Genomic DNA, 24391 nt, shown 5'->3' with positions numbered 1-24391 from the left:
ATTATTTAGGTTGAGGCCTGTCGTCTTGTGTACGTCGTTACACACTGACATCTAGTGTCAAATAACAGGATGGTTCCTGAGATAAAGTAAGTAGTATTCGGTTGAAAATGTAAACATTGCTGCCCTCATGAGGCGAACCGCTCCATACAACAAAACTGATAGCTGTCTTCATCTTTTTCTCATGTGAGTGAAATTAATGAACACCCGGATGACACAAACACATATAGTTGCAAATATATTTAATGACAAAAATCATTGTACAGAGTTTGACTACTTTGCAGGACAGGTACATCTCAGTTTGTACTCCGGCGCCCAAAATCTACCCAGCCTTGATAATCTGTAACGCAGTCCTCCCGTTGGATGATTTCTGCCAAAAACACGAAGAACAGCAAGTAAGGGTGAGGCTTCGTTTCTTCAAACGCTTCTACCTCCAGAGACACGCACCTGATAGTGCCTGTAAAAGCTGCCGGGACATGAGCTCACGCTGGTCCTCAGTTATCTGCGCGGAGCGCCGCACACGGGACTCCGGTCTCTCGGGGGTCTCAGGTGGTCTCTCCGGAATCCGTTCCGTCGCCTTTGTGTTCGAAGTTGTGACCTTGGACAGAGGAGAGGCCACACATGCCACCGCCAGCATCGCTATAGCGGTCAATACAACGCACTTTCCCATCATTTCTGTAGAAAAACAAGTGTTTAAAATAAGTATTTGCGTCAAATTAAATAAAATAGCCTTATAATAAAGATGCCCACATTTGCTGGAAATCCAACTTATGTTAGCGTAAAACAAATGGTAAATAGTAGATATTTTCTAACTGGTTCAAGCTGGTTATCAACTGTTCCAAAGATAGTCTGGTTTGACTCAAAACCAGTTTAGACCAGCTCCTGCAATTGACCAGCTAGAAACTATTTCAAAATGATAACTTTAGCATTGGAATATTAAGAAAAAGAGATTTTCCTGAATGGTCATATCTTTTGCATTGGTTAATGATGACATAATGTCAGTCACATTTTGTCCAATTTTTAAAACGCATTAAACATTCAGTTCACATACAATGACTGAAACAAACCATTTCTATGATTTTACATTTTTGAATTATGTAAATTCTAAATGTAATTAAATTTTTTGCTTTTTTGCATAAAATAAAAAAATCCAACTTATGTTAGCGTAAAACAAATGGTAAATAGTAGATGGTTTGGTTCAAGCTGGTTATTAACTGTTTCAAAGATAGTCTGGTTGGACTCAAGACCAGTTTAGACCAGCTCCTGCTATTGACCAGCTAGAAGCCATTTCAAAATGAATACTTTAGCATGGGAATATTAAGAAAAAGAGATTTACCTGAATGGTCATATCTTTTGCAATGGTTAATGATGACATAATGTCAGTCACAATTTTTCCAATCTTTAAGTTTGTGGAAAACGCATTAAACATTCAGTTCACATACAATGACTGAAACAAACCATTTCTATGATCATTTTCATTTTTGAATTATGTAAATTCTAAATTTAATTTAATTTTTTGCTTTTTTGCATAAAATTAAAAAATCCAACTTATGTTAGCGTAAAACAAATGGTAAATAGTAGATGGTTTCTAACTGGCTCAAGCTGGTTATTAACTGTTCCAAAGATAGTCTGGTTTGACTCAAAACCAGTTTAGACCAGCTCCTGCTATTGACCAACTAGAAGCCATTTCAAAATGATTACATTAGCATGGGAATATTAAGAAAAAGAGATTTACCTGAATAGTGCTGAGCCAGAAAAGTTTTCAAACAAAACCTGTTAATGCAACATAACAGCTCAGTCCTTTTATATTTAATTTTCAGGTTAAAAAAAGTGTGAATCAATGGATTCAGATAATTATTATTTAGGAGGAGGAGCATGTCAGTCAGAATACGTCAGACATGAGAGTAAACTGAACATGGGAAATTCAATAGTTATTTCTGAGAATTTAACATTGCAAACATTACAAAACCAAATGATCAGTAAAGTCATGGGACTTAAATAATGGCAAACAGCATTAAAATTAATATGACCTCTCAAAAACTAATTAGCAGTGGATTTCGTATTCATGAAAGCATCTAAGTTCTCATCTAATCAATTGTCCGAATGTATTATTATATGATGTGCCATCAATAAGTGACCTTTTTAAAACTGTCTTATTGATTCAAATGAACAGATGGAGAAAGGGTGTGACGCAGAGCTTTTGAGTTTATTGCCGAGGAGGAATCTGTTGCTTCCTTTTAGGACCATTAGTTTTATGTACCTAAAGATTTGACTTAAGAACACAATCCTATCATGTGCGTTTGAGGTGAACAAACAGTTGCCAATCCACCTTTGAATGCATAGCCTGTAAGGTATATGACATCAGATGTTGCTTGATTCGATGTGTTGCATCCTTTTTTATTTTCATTTTCCATCTTTCCATATCTTTAGCATTGGTTAATGATGACATAATGTCAATCACATTTTGTCCAATCTTTAAATTTGTGGAAAACACATTAAACATCCAGTTCACATACAATGACCTGGTCCGTGTACTTTTTCGTTCATTCATTATTCAATTTCGGAATGAAAGATGAAATTTAAAAAAGGGTGCAGCTTGGTTTTTTGTTTAAAAGAAAAAAAGCAGAAATGGCTGTATTTTGTTTTCCAAATGTATTGTTGTCATCAAATAATAGTAATAGAAAATTGGACGCATTTCCGATCGTTTTTTAATTTGTAATATTTATTTGTACATTTATTGTATTTCATTTGAATGATCCTATCTTTACCCGGAAGTAAATTACACCGTCGTGCGGGTAACAGTTATTATTGTCTAGTATTACTTACTAAGATCCATATTACTATCACACGAGCCAATGGAAATTAAATGCACGGATGCATAGGCAGATAATGAATGAAATACAACTGTTCACGAACAGAAGATTGGATTTGATTCATGCTGCATACGCAAAGACAATTATGCCTACTGTATATAGATTTACAACTACGATTAGAGTTGTTTGCATAAAATGCACCGTGAACATTCACACGTTTACCTAGCTGTGATAGGCTCTCCATTAATACTATTTTCTCAATTCTGCGCATATATTTTCACTTACCTTACATCAATTGCTCGATCAATATTATCATCACATATTTTACATTTGTAACTGTAGGTACCACAAACAATTTAATATAGCTAAGTTTGTGTATTTTTACAGGTAGTAAAATGCTGTGTGTGCTCACCAGAGAGATAATGATTCATGAAAAAGATGGTCTTTACTCATCTCACTTGCACAAAATAAATGCAGTAATAGAAATTACAGAAACGCACAAAATACACTGAAATACACTGAGAATTATATATGCATTTAAAAATTTTGTTGAAGTCATCCCCCCGGATCTTCTGCATCCACTCAGCCCATACACATGCAGCGTCAACGGGGAATGAGACGAAACGGTACAAAAATGCACACAACGATCAAGTGCTGAGTCTCCTCTCTTGAATCCTAAAAACACTCAATGTGAAAAAATATCTTTGTGACGACAAAATCATGGATCAGATTCATTACATGTTGTTTAAAGGGCCAAAACGGGTCAGCCTCCGAGAAGTGACAAGTTCTCGTTATTGTTATTAAGTTATTGACAAGTGGTTAGGTTTAGGGGCAGGGGTTGGGTTACGTGCTCTGAATGTGTCTGTTGTGACTGTTTGCATTGAACAATCACACCCCAATACATATGCAATAATGGCAATATTATTACCCAATAGATCATTTAATCATGACGATAAAATTCACAGTGCCTTTCGCGTCAGCTTATTGACGCCAAGGGTTTCTTAAAGTAGTGGAGGACCCTGCACGTCCAAAAATGACGCTGAAGGGGTACCCTGTGCGTCAAAATGCGACGCCAAAGGGTCCTGGCCAAACGTCAATATGTGACGACTTGGGAGTGAGACTGTGTTGCGCGAGCGCACATTCAGCTCTGACTGCAGGCCTGGTGCTATGCGTATTTAAATCTCCTCTGATGCGCATTTTCCTGCATTAGCCAAAATCATGACAGTCAACCACATCCAGTCATGTGTGAATTAATGTAAATATTCGCTAAAAACACACAATAAAGACAGCAATGATGCAGTCAGGACTGTGGCACCGGCTTGCTTTGAAATGTATTTGGTTATTGCGCCTGCTGCGTCTCCCGCACCGAAGTCATTTTAAACAGTACATAATAAAGAAAACAATACCTTACAAATAAAAAGGAGCCGATTTTTATGATCAGAACTTCCTTAAACCAGTGAACCTGTAAACCTTTCAGTCCAAGTAAACGAATGCGTTCAAATAGAAAGTTTAAAACGATATTCATAAATGAAGCATATACCCACTTTTCTTCCGGCACCACTAACGTTACACCACTGATTATCTTGTTATTAATATGATTTGATTTATGGTTCATATTCATAATCGTACAGTATGTTGTTGCCAGTTTAAAGGGCGATGTTTCCAAGCACTTTCGGGCTAAAAAAAAGCTGTTTTCATTTGCATTACAATGCATATTATGCTTATTTAATGGTCGCGGGTGCGGGCAGGTTGTAAAAATAGAAAAAATAAAAAATAGGGCGGGCTGGCTCAGGCCAAATAATTTCATAATTGCGGGACCCGCCGGTTGAAAAAAAAACCCCAACCCACGCATCACTATGGGCCAGTACTTCAGGTGAAAACTTCCGGTGATCTGACAGCGAGAGCGAGAGCGAGTTCCATTACCACAGAGATATTTTTTCACATTGAGTGTTTTTAGGATTCAAGAGAGGAGACTCAGCACTTGATCGTTGTGTGCATTTTTGTACCGTTTCGTCGTATTCCGTTGACGCTGCATGCGTACGGGCTGAGTGGATGCAGAAGATCCGGGGGGATGACTTCAACCCCACCAAATTTTTAAATGCATATAATTCTCGGTGTATTTCAGTGTATTTTGTGCGTTTCTGTATTTATTACTGCATTTATTTTGTGCAAGTGAGATGAGTAAAGAAAGACCATCTTTTTCATGAATCATTATCTCTCTGGTGTTTAGCAGCACACACATTTTACTACCTGTAAAAATACACAAACTTAGCTATATTAAATTGTTTGTGGTACCTACAGTTACAAATGTAAAATATGTGATAATATTGATCGAGCAATTGATGTAAGGTAAATGAAAATATATGCGCAGAATTAAGAAAATAATGGAGATAAATTGTAGCCTATCACAGCTAGACAAACGTGTGAATGTTCACGGTGCATTTTATGCAAACAACTCTAATCGTAGTTGTAAATCTATATTTACAGTAGGCATAATTGTCATGAGTCAAATACAATCTTCTGTTCGTGAACAGTTGTATTTCATTCATTATCTGACTATGCATCCGTGCATTTAATTGCCATTGGCTCGTGTGATAGTAATATGGATCTTAGTAAGTAATACTACTAGACAATAATAACTGATACCCGCAAGACGGTGTAATTTACTTCCGGGTAAAGATAGGATCATTCAAATGAAATACAATAAATGTACAAATAAATATTACAAATTAAAAAACGATCGGAAATGCGTCCAATTTTCTATTACTATTATTTGATGACAACAATACATTTGGAAAACAAAATACAGCCATTTCTGCTTTTTTTCTTTTAACGAAAAAACCAAGCTGCACCCTTTTTTAAATTTCATCTTTCATTCCGAAATTGAATAATGAATGAACGAAAAAGTACACGGACCTGGCTGAAACAAACCATTTCTATGATTTTACATTTTTGAATTATGTAAATTCAAAATTTAATTAAATTTTTTGCTTTTTTGCATAAAATAAAAAAGAAACAACTGTTCTGTCATCATAATTCAAAAACAAAACGCCTTATTACAACAATAAAATTATTGAAAAGAAAACCTTAAAAGGCTTGGTATACAATGAAGTTCACTGGTAACCAAAAAGGTTTGGTTACTGTATTCTTCAGAATATTTTCTTTTGTCATACAGGTTTAAACTAACATAATGATGATACACGGTGCCACCTTTTGAGCAATGCTGCCAATGTGGCCCAGCAACATTGCTCAAAAAGTTACCCCGTGTATCATCAGCCTTCTGTTGGTTTAAACCTGTATGACAAAAGAAAATATTCTGAAGAATACGGTAACCAAACCTCTTCGGTTACCAGTGAACTTCATTGTATAACAATAATAACCCTAAAATATTTCTTTAATTACTTTAATTAACTTCCACAGAAGAAACAATGTCATACAGGTTTGCTCTGACACGAGGGGGAGTGAACAATGACAGAATTTTGATTAAGGCAAACTATTAAGAAAAAATAATTGAACAAAACTGCTTTACTATTAATATTTACCAAATGTATGTTGTCTAAGCAACATGGAAAGATATACATCAATATTATATTTATTAAAGCCAGGTATTAATCTAATCAGGTTAGTGTTTTTAAGCATTTTACATTTATTCGAAAATAATAACTTAAGGTAGTAACAATTTAAACAATAGTTACAATTTGAACAATAGCTCACTTTTAACTATTTTTGAATTTTTTGGATCATCAGTTATCAAAACAGATACAGAGATTCGCTGAGAACTCCCACAGATCATGTTTTCATGCATGTTTTCAGTCTTTTTTGATGTAACTAATTGGTTATATCTAAGTGTGTGAGTTGTTTATTTTATTAAATGAGTGTCCCTATTAATGGCATTATATTTTTCATTCACTCTGATTTGCGAATGTGTTAAGCGTATTGACACGAGTCTTGAGTCACAGCCATATCTCAGACTATGAGTGTGAGATTGCATTTATAAAGCAGTTCGATGGCATGAGAGTGTAAATACAAAAGAAACAACAACGGAGTGTCTTTAAAAACCTTCTTATGTGCAGAACTACTTCTATTTACCATGGATTCAAATCTAAGTTTGACAGTTTAACAGCTGAGTCCAATGCCTCCATTACTAATTCTAAAATGTCACTTTAGAACTAGTAACGAAGGAACGTTGATTTGTTTCATTAAAAGCTTACTGTATTACTGTATTAAAAGCTCACTGTATTATATCGAGTATAATGAGAGAAATGGACTGAGTGTAAACCTGCATTGGATACAACATTCATTCTTCAGCTCAATCTCATATTCAGAATAAACAATAGTTTGAAAGTCCGCTGTCGTACTATCCTTTGAAATTTGATGTTTTTCTGCTTACCCCCAGGACATCCAAGATGTAGGTGACTTTGTTTCTTCAGTAGAACACAAACTAAGACTTTTAACACAAACTGTTGCAGTCTGTCATTTATATAATGGCAGTCAATGGTTACCAAATCTTTAAGAGTAAAAAAATATACACAGACAAAACCAAATTAAACCCTGGCTCATGATGATACATTAAGGTCTTAAGACACAATAATGCTATAATACAACTATAATTTTTTACCATCGCAATGGTCTACTGTCCTGAACGCATTCGCCTAGCTGACGCGTGACACGTCAACGTGATCTGCCATAGTAGATGCACCAGCGGATGCGATCTGTCGCACGTATACGTTACTCATTGTTTACATAGTGCATATTGGCCTCTCAAAATGGCAATTACTTGTGCTTATCCTGTGACCCGATTAAAAAACTAAATGATTATGTTTCCTTGTGCAAACTCATCTGGGAGTGTTGACGCACTGGCTGTTGTGAACGCGCTACATACAGCTGAGCGTTCTGGTGGATCAAAGGTATTTTTTCAGTTTTCAGTTCAGTTTTTTGCACAGATTGATCGTTATGTTTCTGAAGACCTCAATGTATCGTCACGAGCCACAGGGTTTAATTTGGTTTTGTCTGTGTAAGTTTTTTTTTTACTCTTAATGATTTGGTAACCATTGACTGCCGTCATATAACTTATAGACTGCAACAATTCGAGTAAAAAATATTCGTTTGTGTTACACTGAAGAACCTACATCTTGGATGCCCTGGAGGTAAGCAGATAAACAACATTTTTATTTTTATTTTTATCTCTTTAAGGGTGATTTTGGATGACAGCGCTGCTCAGTGCATTTGTTGGCTGCATCTTACAAGCCGTTGTTGGAAGTAAAAAAACTTTCTTGTTTACAACAGCTTGGTTGAGGTATTTGTAGTCTCAGGGTCTGTCCACATGAAGCCAGGGCTTTACCTATTTTAACTTTTTTTCTCATTAAAAAAAGGCTTCTGTAAGGATAGATGCCCACATCTTCTATAATTAAAATGAATGGCTAGCACAGTGGCTTTGACATACGGAAACCTACGAATTATCCATTCAGATAGATAACCTCATATGGTCACGGCGACCTGTTCATGTTCCGGCCAACAATACCTCATCCTCTGCATCTAATTATGAACCCATGCATGTTGGATATGCTCACTTGACATGAGAAAGACAACATCAACTCTGCATGTATTGTGGAAAAGCCGGTCATCTCAAGACATCACACCTCATTCGTTACCAACCCGAATCTTAGATTGGTGAGTTCCTGTTCTCATTTCATCCAAGTCACTTACCGACCAGGCTCTAAGAATACCAAAGCTGATGCACTATCCAGACAGACAGACAAAATTAATCACCTCAACATCGAGAAAAAACATTGTCCTCTAAGCTTTGCTTGTTGTGCCAATACAGTGGGATATAATGACAGAAATTGATTAGATTAACAGGTAGAATCCTCCTCTGCCGAATTGTCCACCTGAACTTACTTGCACTGAACTTGTTCCTGTACCCCTCTGGGAGAAGCTCTTGCATCAGGTGCACACCTCTCCAAGCTCAGGTCACCTGGGTATAAATGCCACCATCCAACTACAGGTGCAGCTAAAAAAAAAAAAATAGAATATCATGAAAAAGTTCTTTTTTTGTTTGTAACTTATTTCAAAAACCGAAACTTTCATATATTTTAGATTCATTACATGTAATATGAAATATTTCTAAAGTTGTTTTGTTTTAATTTTGATGATTAGAGCTTACAGCTTTTTAAAGTCAAAAATCCAGTATCTCAAAATATTATAATATTTCCTAAGATCAATCAAAAAACGGATTTGCAAAACAGAAAAGTTCAAGTTGTTTGAAGTATGTTTATTTACGCACTCGATACTTGGTCGACAGCACATATTTGGTCGGCAGCACACAGCAAATTACTTGCTCTTAGCACAAATTACAGCATTAGTGAAGTGTGGCATGGAAGTGATCAGCCTGTGGCACTGCTGAGGCACTATTGAACCTTCAGATTGTCTGTATATTGTTGGATCGACTGTTTCTCATCTTTCTCTTGAAAATATCCCATAGATTCTCAATGGGGTCCAGGTCAAGCATGTTTGCTGGCACAGTGGACCAACACCAGCAGACGTCACGGCACCCCAAAGCATTACTGACTTAAGAAACTTCACAATGGACTTCGAGCAGCTTGGATTCTCTGCCTCATAGTCTTCCTCCGGACCATGATTTCAATATGAAATGCAAAATTTACTTTTGTCTGAAAAGAGGACTTTGGACCACTGAGCAACATTCCAGTTAATTTTCTCCTTAGCTCAGGTAAGATGCTTCTGACGTTGTTTATGTTTCAGAAGTGGCTTGGTAGTGCTTTTCCTGAAGACGTCTAAATGTGAGGACTCTTGATGCGCTAACTCCGGCTTCATTCTACTCTTTGTGAAGCTCTCCCAATTGTTTAAATCAGCCTTACTTGACAGTATTCTCAAGCTTGTGGTCATCCCTGTTGCTTGTGCACCTTTGCCTACCCAATTTCTTCCTTCCAGTCAAGTTAGCATTTAATATGCTTTGATACAGCACTCTGTAAACAGCCACCCCATTCAGTAATGACCTTTTGTGACTTACCCTCTGTGTGGAGGGTGTCAATGATTGTCTCATGAACCATTGCCAAGTCAGCAGTCTTCTCCATTAGTGTGGTTTCAAAGAACAAGAGATACCTGGAATTTTTACTGTAGGTAAGGTTAGGGCTGCTCGATTAATTGAAGGTGATTGTCATGTGCATTTTGTCAATAAAGCCAGTTCTGTGTTCTGCCTTTGGATGAAGATTTACTGCTGATCACAGATCACATAGAAATGGAGACCGCAGATTACTGTGCATCGCTAAAAGATACGCATAACAATTTCAGCTTCCGATTAATCACGATTACGATTTCATTTAAATTTATCGAGCAGCCCTAGGTATGGCCATTTAATGAAACTCAAATGGAAATATTCTAATATTTTGAGATACTGGATTTTTGACTTTCATGAGCTGTATGCTCTAATAAACAAAATTAAAACAAAAAACTTTTGAAATGTGTTACTTTATATGTAATAAATCTAGAACAAATGACAGTTTAAAGGGGTCAAGCAGTTTGAACTGAAATGTGTGTTGGGAGTGTGTGTACACAACCACCTTAGAATGACAAAGTTCCACCCAGTAGTTTTCTTTTAATTAAGTAAAATAATTTGCCTCTTCTCATATCGAGCCGTTCTCAGATGCCTCTCGACAGAGGCCGCTCCTGCCATAGTTGATAGACAGTAATGTTTTAGCATAGACCCGCCCCGAGTCAGAAGTAAACTAACAGCACTGAGGGAATGTGACCGCCGATCTACCTAAATGGGTTCATGTTTACGCGAATCATTTCTCACCATACTGCTTTAAAAACTAGGCTCAGTATAAAGCTTAGCTTTGTAACGCTAGATTTAAAATGGTGTCTGTTATTAATTAAGATGTCATGTACAATTATTTTTATAAATCGTTTTGGATCAGTTATAACTGCATTAAGGATGGTAACGTTAACGCAATACCTGCAACTGCATATGAGTAAAGACCATAACACTCACATTTATGTTTTTCAATATTAGGACGGGGTAAGTTATGTTAACCGATCACTTTTTTGCTCTTGTTCAATCAGCCATACCTCAGTAAACACATCGCGTTCGTCTCTTTACCTCAGTAAACACAACGAGTTCGTCTCTGTACCTCAGTAAACACAACGCGTTTGTCTCTGTACCTCAGTAAATACGTGTTCGTCTCTGTACCTCAGTAAACACATTGCGTTCGTCTCTGTATGTCATTAAACACATCACGTTCGTTTCTCTCTCAGTACTCTACCCTGACAGTACATGCAAAGATAAATCAAAGTGACATTAAAGGTAGACTGAAGTGCCTTGAAACATGCAGCGTTACTTATTCTATGTGGTGACGTGCTTTTAACTCAAACAAAAACATATCGCCCAGCCCCGCCCACTTATTTTGAATAGCCAATAGCGTTCCATTTATATTAGTTCGGGCCAGAGCCGTTGAGCTCGCATGTGTAGCTTATAACAGCCACAGACTAATAAATTACCCCACAGATTCAAACTCATAATCATGCTGAGGCTGTTAGTTTAACATGCCGATCGCACATATGATCTGCTCCACCGTGTATTGAGTCTCTGTGTAGGGGGCGGGACAATACGGACTCTAGAGAGCATTTGATTGGACAGAACGTTTGATGAGAAACTGAAGTGCACGGTGATATCATCAAAATTGTTGATTCATATTGGCGGAAGTGACGAGACTGTAAGTTTTGAATGCCCATATCTTGTAAACGCAAATTTTGTTGTTGTTTTGAAGCACACTAGCTTATAGATAATCTTAAGGCTAATATATTCATACTAAAAGCCAAAAAACTTTAATTTTGATTTCAGGGGGACTTTAAGTTTACTAACCATTCAGACAGGTCCTGTATAAGCCGTAATTGCCGAACTTCTTTGCGGGTGTCATCTTGTTTCGGTTCCAACTCCAGTTTTTAAATTAAATTTCAAATGGATGGGGTTATCAGTGTCTTCAAAGCATAAATAAAAAGTAAGTGAATCAAAGTATATTACAAATTTTTCATTAGGACCCTAAAGCATCATATTAACTTGTGGAAAATGGGCATCCGATGACCCCTTTAACTTTAAAGCTGTGCTTTTTAAATAAGTTACAATAAAAAAATGTACCTTTTCATGATATTCTAATTTTTTGAGCTGCACCTGTACTAAAGAACCGATTTTGGTGGACTGCTATGTCCACAGACACTATCACATGTGTAAATGCCTGTGTTGCTTGCAATACATCCAAGTCTCCATGACAACTACCTGCAGGTATGCTTCAGCCACTACCCATTACTCATTCTGGTTACCACCAAGACAGGAAGAACAAGCCAATCGTCATCAACGCCCTTATCCCCCAATATGTCCATGGACAATGCGTATCGTATTTCTCCCACATTACATGAATCTCTGCTGAAACCAGCTGGTGGTCCAAGAGGAGAGTCAGAAGAGGGAGCTGAAACCCACATCCCCCAGCTCATCCTGGTTGATGGTGAGGAGGCATACCAAGTTAGAGAACTACTTGATTTTAGGCGCCGGGGTAGAGTATGTCAGTATTTGTTTGACTGGGAGGGGTATGGACCGGAGGAGCGATCTTGGTTCAACTTCCTCGACCCCTCTCTCACAGAGGAGTTCCATAGGAGGCATCCGGAGAGACCGGCCCTTCTACCACATGGTAGACCCCACCGTCGACAGCCTCCTTATGTCTGGAGCCGCTCTCTGTTATAAGTGAGACTTCCCTACTGCCTTCTCTGCACCACCAGAGGGATTGACTGAGTATTGACTGATTATCCTTTGGACTCTGATTCCCATAAACCCACATTCTAGGAATTGATTGCACACACACACCTGCAAGTTATTACACACATGCCTTATATGCCATGAACTCACACCCTTCGCGAAGTCTTGATTTGCCTCGGTAATCATTTCTGAGCGTTTCTTCATTGTGGATAGTTATTCTTTGGACTGTGATTCTCTGCCCCCTGCCCTGATCCGTATGTTTATTGGACTGTGATTCTCTGCCATCAACCCTGACTTCTAAATCACAGTCCAATAAACAGATATAGATCCACCTGATCTGTATCTGTTTATTGGACTGTAATTCTCTGCCACCTGCCCTGATCTGTATCTGTTTATTGGACTGTGATTCTCTGCCATCAACCTCATGGCTCATGGCCCGCTCCGATCAGTACCTGTGACTGTTCACACTCCTGTATTACTGTTACCATTTGATCTGTTGTTAATAAACTGCACATGGATCCTTACTGCTCAGACTCGTCATTACACTGTTTAACCACTATAGAGACATCAGAGCCAGCAGAAAATTCATGAAGATCTGTCCGAGGTAAGGCTGCTCTCAGTGGATTCATGAACGTTGAATGGCCGCTGGCATCCTAGAGCTGAGATTTCGAATGACGAGGTATGACGAGGTATCATATCAATCACAAGTGCAGTATGGAGTACCTCAAGGCTCAGTACTAGGGCCATTACTTTTTACGCTTTATATGTTACCCTTGGGAGATATCATTAGGAGTTAGCTTTAACTGTTATGTTTTACTGTGATGATACTCAACTCTATATTTCTTCACAGCCCGGTGAAACATACCAATTTGAAAAACTAACAGAATACGTAGTTGATATACAAAATTGGATGGCGAGTAAATTCTAACTGCTAAATTCTGAAAAAAAGAGGTGTTAGTTTTTGGACCTAAAACCTCCGCATGTAATAACCTTAACGACTGTCTAATACTCGATGGCTGCTCTGTCAATTCTTCATCATCAGTTAGGAACCTATGTGTCTTATTCGATAGCAATCTTTTCTTCGAAATCCACATTTCTAGCATTTGCAAAAACGAAATTTTTCCATATAAAAATATATCGAAATTATGACCAATGCATGTTCTCTGGGTTCGGGCTCCATCCCGAGCTCGGAGCCCTCCCACCGGACAGCACGCCAAATATGCTTATTAAATTGCCTTATCACATTATATGAGAGTGCGAACTCGTGAAAGTATCTTTCTTTCTTATTCCGAGGTCACTGTAGCCACCAGATCATGTATCCAGATCAGACGAACCAGTCCGTACCCAGCCCAGTTGGTGGATCAGCACCCAGAGATATCCACTACAGCCCTAATTGTCAGCAGAGACCATGTCAACTAGATGAGCCCCAGAGACAGATCATCAGTGAAGACCTCATCACCAAGATGGCCATCAACGCAAGACCGTGAGAACCAGATGAGTCCTCTCCAATCTGACTTTGTGGCAAAATTGAACTTTTGCATCTACATTAATATTAGTCTGTTTCTTCTTATTCCGAGGTCTGTATCCAGATCAGATGGTCACTGCATTCCCCTGGATCCAGTCCGTACCAAGAGCAGATGGTGGATCAGCACCTACAGCCGAATGTCAGCGGATACTATGTCGACTAGATGAGCCCCAGAGACAGATCATCAGTAAAGAACTCCTAACATAGATGGCCGCTGGCACAAGGCCATGGGAACCAGATGAGTCCTCTGCAATCTGACTTTGATGCAATATGGAACTTTTCCATTATTGACACGCTATTGTCCTATTTTAATACTGTAAGGTTGTTATGACACAACTTGTATTGTAAAAAGCGCTGTAAAAATAACCTTGACTTGACACTCACTGTGAGAAAAAAACTAGAGCGAAATGAGACAAATGGTGAAACGGTTAAAGTTGTGCTATCATTCAAATATCACACTCTTATCAGATTCGAGGACTAGAAAGAACTGTTGTATAAATATAAATAATGACATTAATGGATTAAATAATTCTGATTATTTACGTTGGTTGAAAAACATATCTAAATGCATTTTTGAAATGACACTCTGGACAAAAGAAAGATGCATTTAAGTGACAGATTTTGGAAATTTACCAAAGGGAATACATGCGTTTACAAGATTTTATTCAGAATGGGTCGGGCAATTTTCTTGTGATTTGCACGCAAGTTCTGACAGTAGAATTCAAAATACTTTGACAACATGACTGATTTCCTTTGAATTTCACCATTCACTTACTTTTTAAAAGTCAACAGGCATATCCCCTTATTGTCAACTACACCAGCTAATCTGTTTTATCAGGGCTCACATCTGTACATTTCAAAAGATGGTGATCTGGTATTAGGCTACTGATGGGGAAAAATGTACTTAAGAGATGTGTTTTTAGTTCATCATGATTGATGGTTATTGTTCAGGTTACATGACATTTAAGTGTGTTTTCTTTCCAAGCTTGAGAAAGTACAATGTTTGTAAAACCTGATGAATTTTGTGGTGAATACACAAAATAAACAAGCATCTGAAAAAGGATTTAAGATGTAGTCTTACATACTGTCATATGTATGCAATGGTTGCGTTTAAAAGAAGAAAAAGTGGTATTTTTTTTTTATAAAAGCCTCTGGTATTACTTTCATTTGGCACATGTCCAATACAAACAATCAGTTTATACAATAGTAAAACAGTTAAGATGCAATCTGTCTAAGCCACAAATCATTTTACAGGTTTTGAAGGTCAAGGGTGTGATAGCAGGTTTTTGAAAAGTCTCTTTCACATTCCATCTATTCACTGGAACTAGAAATCTGACACCGTGTGGGATGCAACAGGGCTATATAAGAAATCTTTAGTGCAAATCGATTTAGGTGCTTCGTTTCAACACTGAAGAACATCTTAACTTCCACAGATCTTCTCGCTCAGCCATGTCAGCCACGTCGGTCCGTCGCAGTAGTAAGACGTTCTCCACTCGGAGTATGTTCGGGTCATCCAGCAAGGGTTCCTCTGGTGGACTGGTCATGAATGGATTCAGTGATCAAAATTATGGCAATGCTGGGGGCTTTGGTGCCCGCCTCTTCAGATCTTTGTCCACTTCATCCTTGACGACGGGTGGTTATGAGGTCATGTTCCACGGCAATGAGAAGCAGACAATGCAGAACCTCAATGACCGCCTGGCATCTTACCTGGAGCAGGTAACACACCTTTTATTAGTTGACTTAATAATGGAGGAAAAATGCCATTCATCAGTATTCTAATGAATACTGATGAATGGTTTTTAAAAATGATGATAAACTTAAATATTTTTTACGATTATTTTACTAAGTCAGTAACAATGTATTTTTTTTAAAGTTTATATATTAATTCTTGTAAAAGTCAGACTAAAATTCCTATATATCCCAAATTATTTTTAAATACATTTTATAACATTCAAAATTTACATTCTGTATAAAAAGGTTTTCTCTGTTATGAACCAATGCAATCATTTTATTGCATCATTGCTTTAGAATTTTTTTTAAAGAAAAATGAAATAGTAAATTTACAGAAGCTGTTATTCTTATTATTTAGTAACTTTGGAATGCATTTGGATTACTATATGTGGATACATTTTTTTTGTCATATTTATATACAATCATTGTAGTAATTATATGATTATATAATTATTTTACTATAAAAAGTTTGGTTTAAATTAAGAAAATTCATATCTATATTTCTATATTTCCAAAAATGATAAGACTGAGCATTACAAATTCAATTACATTCACCCTTGAATTTTTGTCTAGTCTTGTCTTTACTGATTTTCCAAAGATCCGCGCATGTGTTTTATCTTTTAGGTGCACACTTTGGAGCAGGCCAACAAGAAATTTGATCTGCAAATTAAGGAGTTTTATGACAACAAGAGGCCAATGCAGAGCAAAGACTTTAGTGTTCATTTCATAACCATTTCAGAGCTCCGCACACAGGTAAATCCACTGTCATTCATCAGAAAGATCACACCCCTGAAATGACTGAGATGGCATGAGGTGAACGTTGCCTCACCTTATGCCATGCTTTGTGTTTCTGTTCACACGCTGTTTAGCATTTGTTCACAGTTGATGTTAACAAAAACCTAAAATATGGTTTCATTTAAAATTTTTAATGCATGCATAATGAGTTTATTTACAATTTAGAGGATATATTAAAAACCTTTGATTAACCACACATTCCAATTTGTCCAAAGATTTACAACCGCTTTATGGAGAACGCTGGGCTCCGTCTGAAGCTGGACAATGCCAAGCTCGCAGCTGAAGATTTCCATATCAAGTATGTGTTGTGTAAACCAACTTCAGGTTTCTTTTAATTTTGACTAGAATTACACAGTATTTTCAGAGTAGGTTGCTTTATCTTCAAGATTAAAACTTGTGAAATAGCATATACTGTTTTTTGTCCTCGGCTGTGGCAGGTATGACACTGAAATGAACATGCGTATGGTTGTGGAAGCGGATTCGGCTCGACTGCGGGGGGTTCTGGGAGAGATTAAATTTTCCATCGGAGACCTCCAGAGCCAGCTTACTGGATTGACAGAGGAGTTGCAGTACCTCAAGAAGAACCATGAAGAGGTCACCTTACTATTTCACTGCCACCTCACAAAAGATTTGTGGAAGAGTGGGTGCTCATTTCTCTTCTCTTCTTTTCCACAGGATCTGTATTTGTTGCGAGAGCAGCATAGCGGCTCTGTTAACGTGGAAATTGACTGTTCATCTCGGTCAGACCTTGACAAGGAGCTGCAAGAGATGAGATCTCAATATGAGATGCTGATTGAGAAAAGCCGCAGGGAGGCTGAAAGATGGTTCCAGAGCAAGGTGAGCCTGTAGGACAAGTTGACATCTTCACTTTCAAGAAAACTATATGTTAGACCTAGCAGAGGCGGTTGAACATTTCTCTAAAAGGTTAGAGGAGTTTAGGAAATAAAAAGAGTGAAATGTAATTCATTGTCACAATGTTTTTTTTTTATTTAAAGTTAATCTCCTAATAATGATTGAGATGCCAGATGTGTGATGGTATGCTTTAGAACAAAGCACTATGTAAAAGGAATGTGATTGCGATGTTCAAGTAATCGTTAAAGTCTTTCTGCTGTCAAAACTTCCGAATATTTTGTTTTGTCTGGCTTAGACAACTGTAGGGGCAGGACCTGCTATAGTAAAAGTATTCTCAGTGTGTTAGAACTTATGTGTGCACTCTTAAGGGAATTATAAACAAATTTAATGTTTTGGTGAATTGGTGGCAAATTTGTGTGAATTCATACTGTAGCTGCATTTATAGATTTTTGCATGATCTGCTTACATCTCACTGAGGGTTAGATTTAGTGGTGGACCTTTATGGTTAGTTATTTTCTAAAAATGGTACATTTTAATCAATCATACTCAAATCGTTCAAATCAGTATGTACCACAAATGGAAATAAATTTGGCGAAATTAAAAATAGTTATGTTATCTCATGAGAACGTGTTGGGTCATCTGTTTATTTTGTAGTAATACAACAGTTGTGAACTCAAATGTAGACATCCACAGCAGGCAGTATTCAGAATATACAGAAGGTTACATATTGTAATTGACCAAACTTGACTATTTTATAATGTATTCCTCATTACTTACTCTGTGTCTGTATTTGTAGGCGGAGACATTGCAAACTCAGGTGACCTCCAGCTATACTGAAATCCAGACATCTCAGACTGAGATCACTGAACTGAAGAGAACTTACCAGAGCCTGGAGATAGAAGTACAAGGGGTTCTCACAATGGTATATTGCCTTTTCATTATACAACCGTTATTTTCGGTCCCTTAAATGTGATTGGCTGAGCAGCATTTACTGTTTTTATCAAGCTGCTTGTGCGTGTTTGCACATTCCAGACAGAAACACCTTTGAGATTTTTTGGTCAATTTTCGAAGGTGGGTCATTCTTGGGATTCGATGCCTTTTGTGTCCCCAGTAAAGATCAAGATGTTATTGCCTTATAATTTACAACAACATACATTTTAAAGTTGTCTTTGGCATGAATAACACCTTTTGAACTTTAAGCAACTTTAAACAATTCTAAAAATTTTAAACCACCAAATATAACCATTTTCCACCTTGTTAAGGGTACTGGGTAATTCCCAGTTCTTGTGTAATTATGATAGGGAGATGAAAAACGTGAAAAATAATTTTAGTCAATCTTAGGTATATAAATTTAAGGATCCATTTACTAAATGTGTCCATCCTGTTAGATTTTCTGACTTAACAGGGTGGACATTTTGACCTAAAATCAGCTATAAGCAAAAAATGCCAGCACAGAAGGTCTGTCAAATAAAGAATTGAAAGTTTTTTAAAATGGAACTGTTAAAGGGATAGTTCACCCAAAAATGAAAATTCTGTCATTAATTACTCATTCTCATGTCGTTCCAAACCTGTAAGACCTTGGTTCATCTTCTGAACACAAATTAAGATATTTTTGACCAAATCGGAGAGCTTTCTGACCTTGCATAGACAGCAACACAATTACCACATTCAAGGCCTAGAAAGGTAGGAAGGACATTGTTGTAAAAGTCCATGTGACATCAGTGGTTCAACCACAATTTTTGTCTGAAGATTTCCAAAGAGAGGATGACTTGCAGTTTTTTGCCCAGCCTTACTTATTCGAAACCAGAATATACAATGAACTAAAAGAGATGGATGACTTCTGCGTATGCATGTGCTGTGTTACGCTTGTGAAAGTGCGTCAAAGACTGATACGGAAGAGTAGAAATAGTTGAATAAACTCATTATTTTCGTTTTCTTTGCGCACAAAAAGTATTCCTGTAGCTACCTAAAATTAAGGTTGAACCCACATGGACTATTTTACCGATGTCCTTACTACCTTTCCGGGCCTTGAACGTGTCAGATGCGTTGGTGTCTATGGAGGGTCAGAAAGCTCTCGGATTTCTTGACATCAGGGTGAGTAATTAATGACAGAATTTTTTGGGGGGGGTGAACGAACCCAAGATATACAAGATATTTCTGAAGCAGTTTACTGTTGAAAATTGACCAAACAATGCTACATGTGATGTGACCGCATCTAACAAAAGTTATGTCTTGAAATATCTAGCGGACTTGAGGTATAACATGATATTTCCACTTTTTAATCTATGTACTGTTTACACTCACTCTGCACAGAAACAAAACCTGGAGCAGAGTTTGTCTGATGTAGGTGTGCGCTATTCAGGCCAGCTGAGTCAGCTGCAGTTGCGCATAGATCACCTGCAGGAGGAGGTACAGAAAATCAAAGCCAACATCCAACAACAGTCTTCAGACTACCTGATACTACTGGACATCAAGATGAGGCTGGAGATGGAGATCGCTGAGTACAGGAGGCTGCTGGAAGGAGAAGCTCACTCGTATGTGGAACAGATTTGTTTTAAAGGAACACTCCACTTTTTTGGAAATATGCTCATTCTCCAACTCCCCCTCGAGTTAATGAGTTGAGTTTTACTAGGGCTGGGTATTGTGACCAATTTGGCAATTCGATTCGATTCTTATTTTTATGGTTTTAATTCGATTCGATTTCGATTCGATATCGATTAGCTATCAATAATTCATTTAAAATGTTAGTTTTGCAGACATGTGATCCATATTTTGATATAAATGCTGGTAACTGAAACTCTCCTACTTAAGTTTATTACTGAAATACACATCTACATTAATAATAGGGTGCACACAGTTGTTTATTTTAAACAACTTTTATTTTAAATGAACACTGTAACAAGAAGTCATAAATATGTGCATCCATTGTACACCATGTAAACAAATGGCAAAATGCACATTACTGTAAAAAATAAAAAGACTGTAAATGTGCAACAGTGAAATCTATTAAGAACTTCAAACATGTTTAAGAAATAAAATATTTTTCTAAATTCAAAACGTTCAAGACAGGCCCATCATAAAGCCCTTGTCTGCGTATACAAAACATTCTAGCTGTCCATAAAACTAACAGTTCTTAACTACAGCCTAATCATTTTTCTGCAAAAAAAGCAGCTGATCAACATGTTCTGATCTGATCTAAGGCAGCTCCTTTGCGCTGTGATTAGATCACCAGCGGTTGAGAAAACTCTCTCAGCAGGAACACTAGTGACACCTTCAGGACGAGAGGTGAATATTCATATCCTCTTAGGTGAAGCACGTGCATTAAGAATCGATTCGGGGATTTCCCGAATCGATATCGTTGAGTTAAACTGAAGATCCGATTAAAATCGGAGAATCGATATTTTTTTACCCAGCCCTAAGTTTTACCGTTTTGAAATCCATTCAGCCGTTTTCTTGTTCTGGCGAAATCACGTTTAGCATAGCTTAGCATAGATCATTGAATTCTATGAGACCAATAGCATCTATTTAAAACTTGACTCTTCTGTAGTTATATTGTCTCCTAATACCGACGGAAAAGGCGACTTTCTAGGTCGATAAGATTAGGACTACACTCCCATTCCAGTCATTTTTGAACGCGATGCTATTGGTCCAATAGAATTCAATGATCTATGCTAAGCTATGCTAAAAGTGATATTGGCAGAACAGGAGAACGGCTGAACGGATTTCAAAACGGGGGGAGCCTATTTCCAAACAAAAGTGGAGTGTTCTTTTAATATTTTCACTAAGTTGTAAATGTCAGTAAAGTTGGTGAGCTTATGCACTTATATCATTGTGTCCTGTAGGACCGTCATAAGCACATCTTCATCTACCTTGTCTAAAACTTCCGTGACGGAGACAAAAACAGTGAACACCAAAACGATAGAGGAGACAGTGGAAAAGGAAGAGGAAGGTGAGTGAAATGAAATTCTCTCCATTGGTTTCAGCTAATGCAGTGCAAAAATGAATGAAACTAGACATTAATCCATATATGTCTGTTAAACCTTTATAGTGTATAACCCACACCTCCAGCGCAGAGTGAAGGTCATTGTGGAGGAGATTGTGGATGGTGAAGTCGTATCTTCTTCTGTTAAGGAGAAAATTGAAGAAGTTAGCTGAGAAGATAATGCAACAGCAAAAACATATCTTATCTTGTGTGTAAACTATATAGACAAATGTTAATACTAAGGTGGCCATGCTTTTTTGCAGAAAAAAACTTGCTGAGTTTTCTAAATTGTCTAAAGTGTCCTGGGCTTGGCTTTGTTTTCCTGTTGTTTTCATACTTGCTGAAGGTAATGATTGAAAAGTAGTTTGCCCAATAACATGGAGGCATTGTACACAATCGACCAATCGTGGCATGCGAGAAGGCGGGATCTACAGAGAATGTTCAAAGCAATGCAAATACCCATACATGAAATGTATGTGAGTACTGTAGTGAGCAGGTGAGCAGGAAAACAAAGGCTAACCCCAGACATTTTTGGTAGCTTAGAAATCTTGGCCAGGATATATATATATATATATAGAAAATATTGTCAATTTAGATTATGCAAAGATTAAATACAGTAATAAAGTAAACAGTTGGCAGTAAATTGGGATTGTTGGAATTAGTCTTTTTTATTGCACTAAGGATAAAATCTGTTTATAATTAATGCTAATATTTTAGGGTTCCTATTTTGTCCTCCAGTCACCTGGAATTTAGAATTACTGTGGTGTTGCTACTTTGGTGTATTTTGGATACTAACCACTAGATGTCGCAATATGCCAATTTTTTTGGCTATAGAGTAAGGATGAGAGTATGAAAGAAGGTGGATGTCAGGGTGTGATGGCGACATGGGCAGAGGTTTTTCTAAATCATGCAAATAAAATATAAACATGACATGTATCACTCAGGAAATGCTTAAAGTGATTTAATTCTTGTGCGACCTTATGGACATTTTTGTCCATGTCAGTTTTGTTTTTTGTTATAAGTGTGCCTGTGTTAATGCCAACTGCATACATTTTGGCTCAGGTGTTTATTTTTATCACAATTTTAACATTTCACCCTCATTTCCTTCAAAAAATAAATTTTACCCTCCGTACAAACAATACTCACATTCAGGACCTTTAGGACAAAAATGTCCACATTGAAACCCATTAAAACTGCAATATTTTAACCCAGGGCCATTTGACTATAAAATTATGCAATATTTGCTAATAGGCATTCATTCTATCAGCAAGGCCTCAAATTTTACATTTTTTACCATTTTTTACTAGATTGTGATTTTTTTAAAATTTAAATCTGGCATTTACATAAAAAAAGAAAAATGTAACACTACTTAACGAATATAAATACCTCAACATTAATGTTGTTGTTCTTCACTGACACACCCAAGAATCTAATAAGCAAAGAAAAAAATTCTGCTTATCATTTAGTATATGGAAATTACTACCATTTTTTCATTTTTTTTTTCATAAAAAAAGACCTGTGGCATTATGTGAACAAACCAGCATTTAAAGGGTTACAATTCTGAAAATTAAGAAATGTTTGATATCTATGGATAGAACAGATGCTGGTTAAAAAATCGACATCAGTGCAAGTGGAAAAAAATATTAATAAATCATATTTTTATGAGTTTTTTATGTGTAACTTTTTGTTTTAAATGCACAAGGGTTAAATAAAGTATAACAAATAAAAAAACTAAATAAAAAAGATTTTATTTGACAAAATAAAAAATAAAACCAACCTTTTTAATCAACATAAATGTTAAATATCTAAGTGTTCTTGATGAATGCAGGATATTGTCCACTAGATGTCATTGTACATCTACTGTATGTGCTGTTATAGTCATAAATGTCATTCCTGTTTTGCAGTACATTTTCATATCCCTATCATATATCAAAAGTTAAATTTGCAATTTGTAATGGAAACTCACATACTTTGAAAATAACATAGAATTAAAAGAAAATCAAGTTATGTTGCCATGTTTGAGTGCTATGAAAAACTATACAATTAAAGTCAAAAGTTTACATACACCTTGCAGAACCTGCAAAATGTTAATTATTTGACCAAAATAAAAGGGATTATACAAAATTCATGTTCTTTTTTATTTAGTACTGACCTGACTAAGATATTTCACATAAAAGACACCATATAGTCCACAAGAGAAAATAGTAGTTGAATTTATAAAAATGACCTTTTTTTGAGATCCTTCTTTTCACACTGAGAACAACTGAGGGACTCATATGCAACTATTACAGAAGGTTCAAATGCTCATGGATGCTTCAGAAGGAAACACAATGCATTAAGGTGTACACTTTTGAACAGAAAGAAGATGTGTACATTTTTCTTATTTTGCATATTTTAGTACTGCCCTTCAAAAGCCACAGAAGATACTTACAAGTTTCCTAGAAGACAAAATAAGTTAAATTTACACTGATCTCCAAATTTACAACGTTATAAAGAATCCCTCAGTTGTTCAAATACACAAAAATGCTGAAAAACCAATGAATCTGTGGAACCTGAAGGACTTTTCTAAAGAACAGTGGGCAGTTTAATTGTTCAGGACAAACAAGGGACTCGTTAACTATTATCACTGAAAAAGTGAATAAAAAAAAAAAAAAACTCTTTTGAAGAATTTGAAGAACTTTCTTAGTATGGAAAGAAATACAATAGAGGTAAATGGGGACCAAAAACTGTTTGGTTATTTTCTTTTGTGTTCAGCAAAAGAAAGATATTCAAACAGGTTTGGAACAACTTAAGGGTGAATAAATGATGCCAAAAATTTTCATTTTTGGTAGAACTATGCCTAAAAATCTGTAATATGTTTTCAGAATCTCAAAAGATGAATAAAACAATATCAACATTAAATTGACACCCTCATGTAAGCTTACTGTTAATCA

At 36.7% G+C, this 24391-nt stretch overlaps 2 protein-coding genes across 2 annotated transcripts; one reads left to right on the top strand and one right to left on the bottom strand.

Moving 5' to 3' along the window:
* Window positions 1-229: 229 nt before the first annotated feature.
* LOC141293227 (uncharacterized) lies at window positions 230-1769 on the bottom strand. Its single transcript, XM_073825258.1, has 3 exons — window positions 1733-1769; window positions 445-672; window positions 230-367 (listed from the first exon to the last, which is right to left on the bottom strand). Exons 2-3 carry the CDS (start codon window positions 668-670, stop codon window positions 294-296), a joined length of 300 nt encoding a protein of 99 aa, XP_073681359.1. The 5' UTR covers window positions 671-672; window positions 1733-1769; the 3' UTR covers window positions 230-293.
* A 13703-nt stretch (window positions 1770-15472) lies between these two features.
* krt99 (keratin 99) lies at window positions 15473-22107 on the top strand. Its single transcript, XM_073825467.1, has 9 exons — window positions 15473-15814; window positions 16454-16582; window positions 16840-16922; window positions 17062-17218; window positions 17300-17461; window positions 18273-18398; window positions 19790-20010; window positions 21319-21425; window positions 21525-22107. The coding sequence occupies exons 1-9, from the start codon at window positions 15548-15550 to the stop codon at window positions 21629-21631; spliced, it is 1359 nt and encodes a 452-aa protein (XP_073681568.1). The 5' UTR covers window positions 15473-15547; the 3' UTR covers window positions 21632-22107.
* Window positions 22108-24391: the final 2284 nt, after the last annotated feature.

This window comes from Garra rufa, chromosome 20, assembly GCF_049309525.1.
Source record: "Garra rufa chromosome 20, GarRuf1.0, whole genome shotgun sequence".
NCBI lineage: Eukaryota > Metazoa > Chordata > Actinopteri > Cypriniformes > Cyprinidae > Garra > Garra rufa.
The sequence above is the reverse complement of the archived record's forward strand: the minus strand, read 5'-3'. Positions and strand labels throughout refer to the sequence as shown.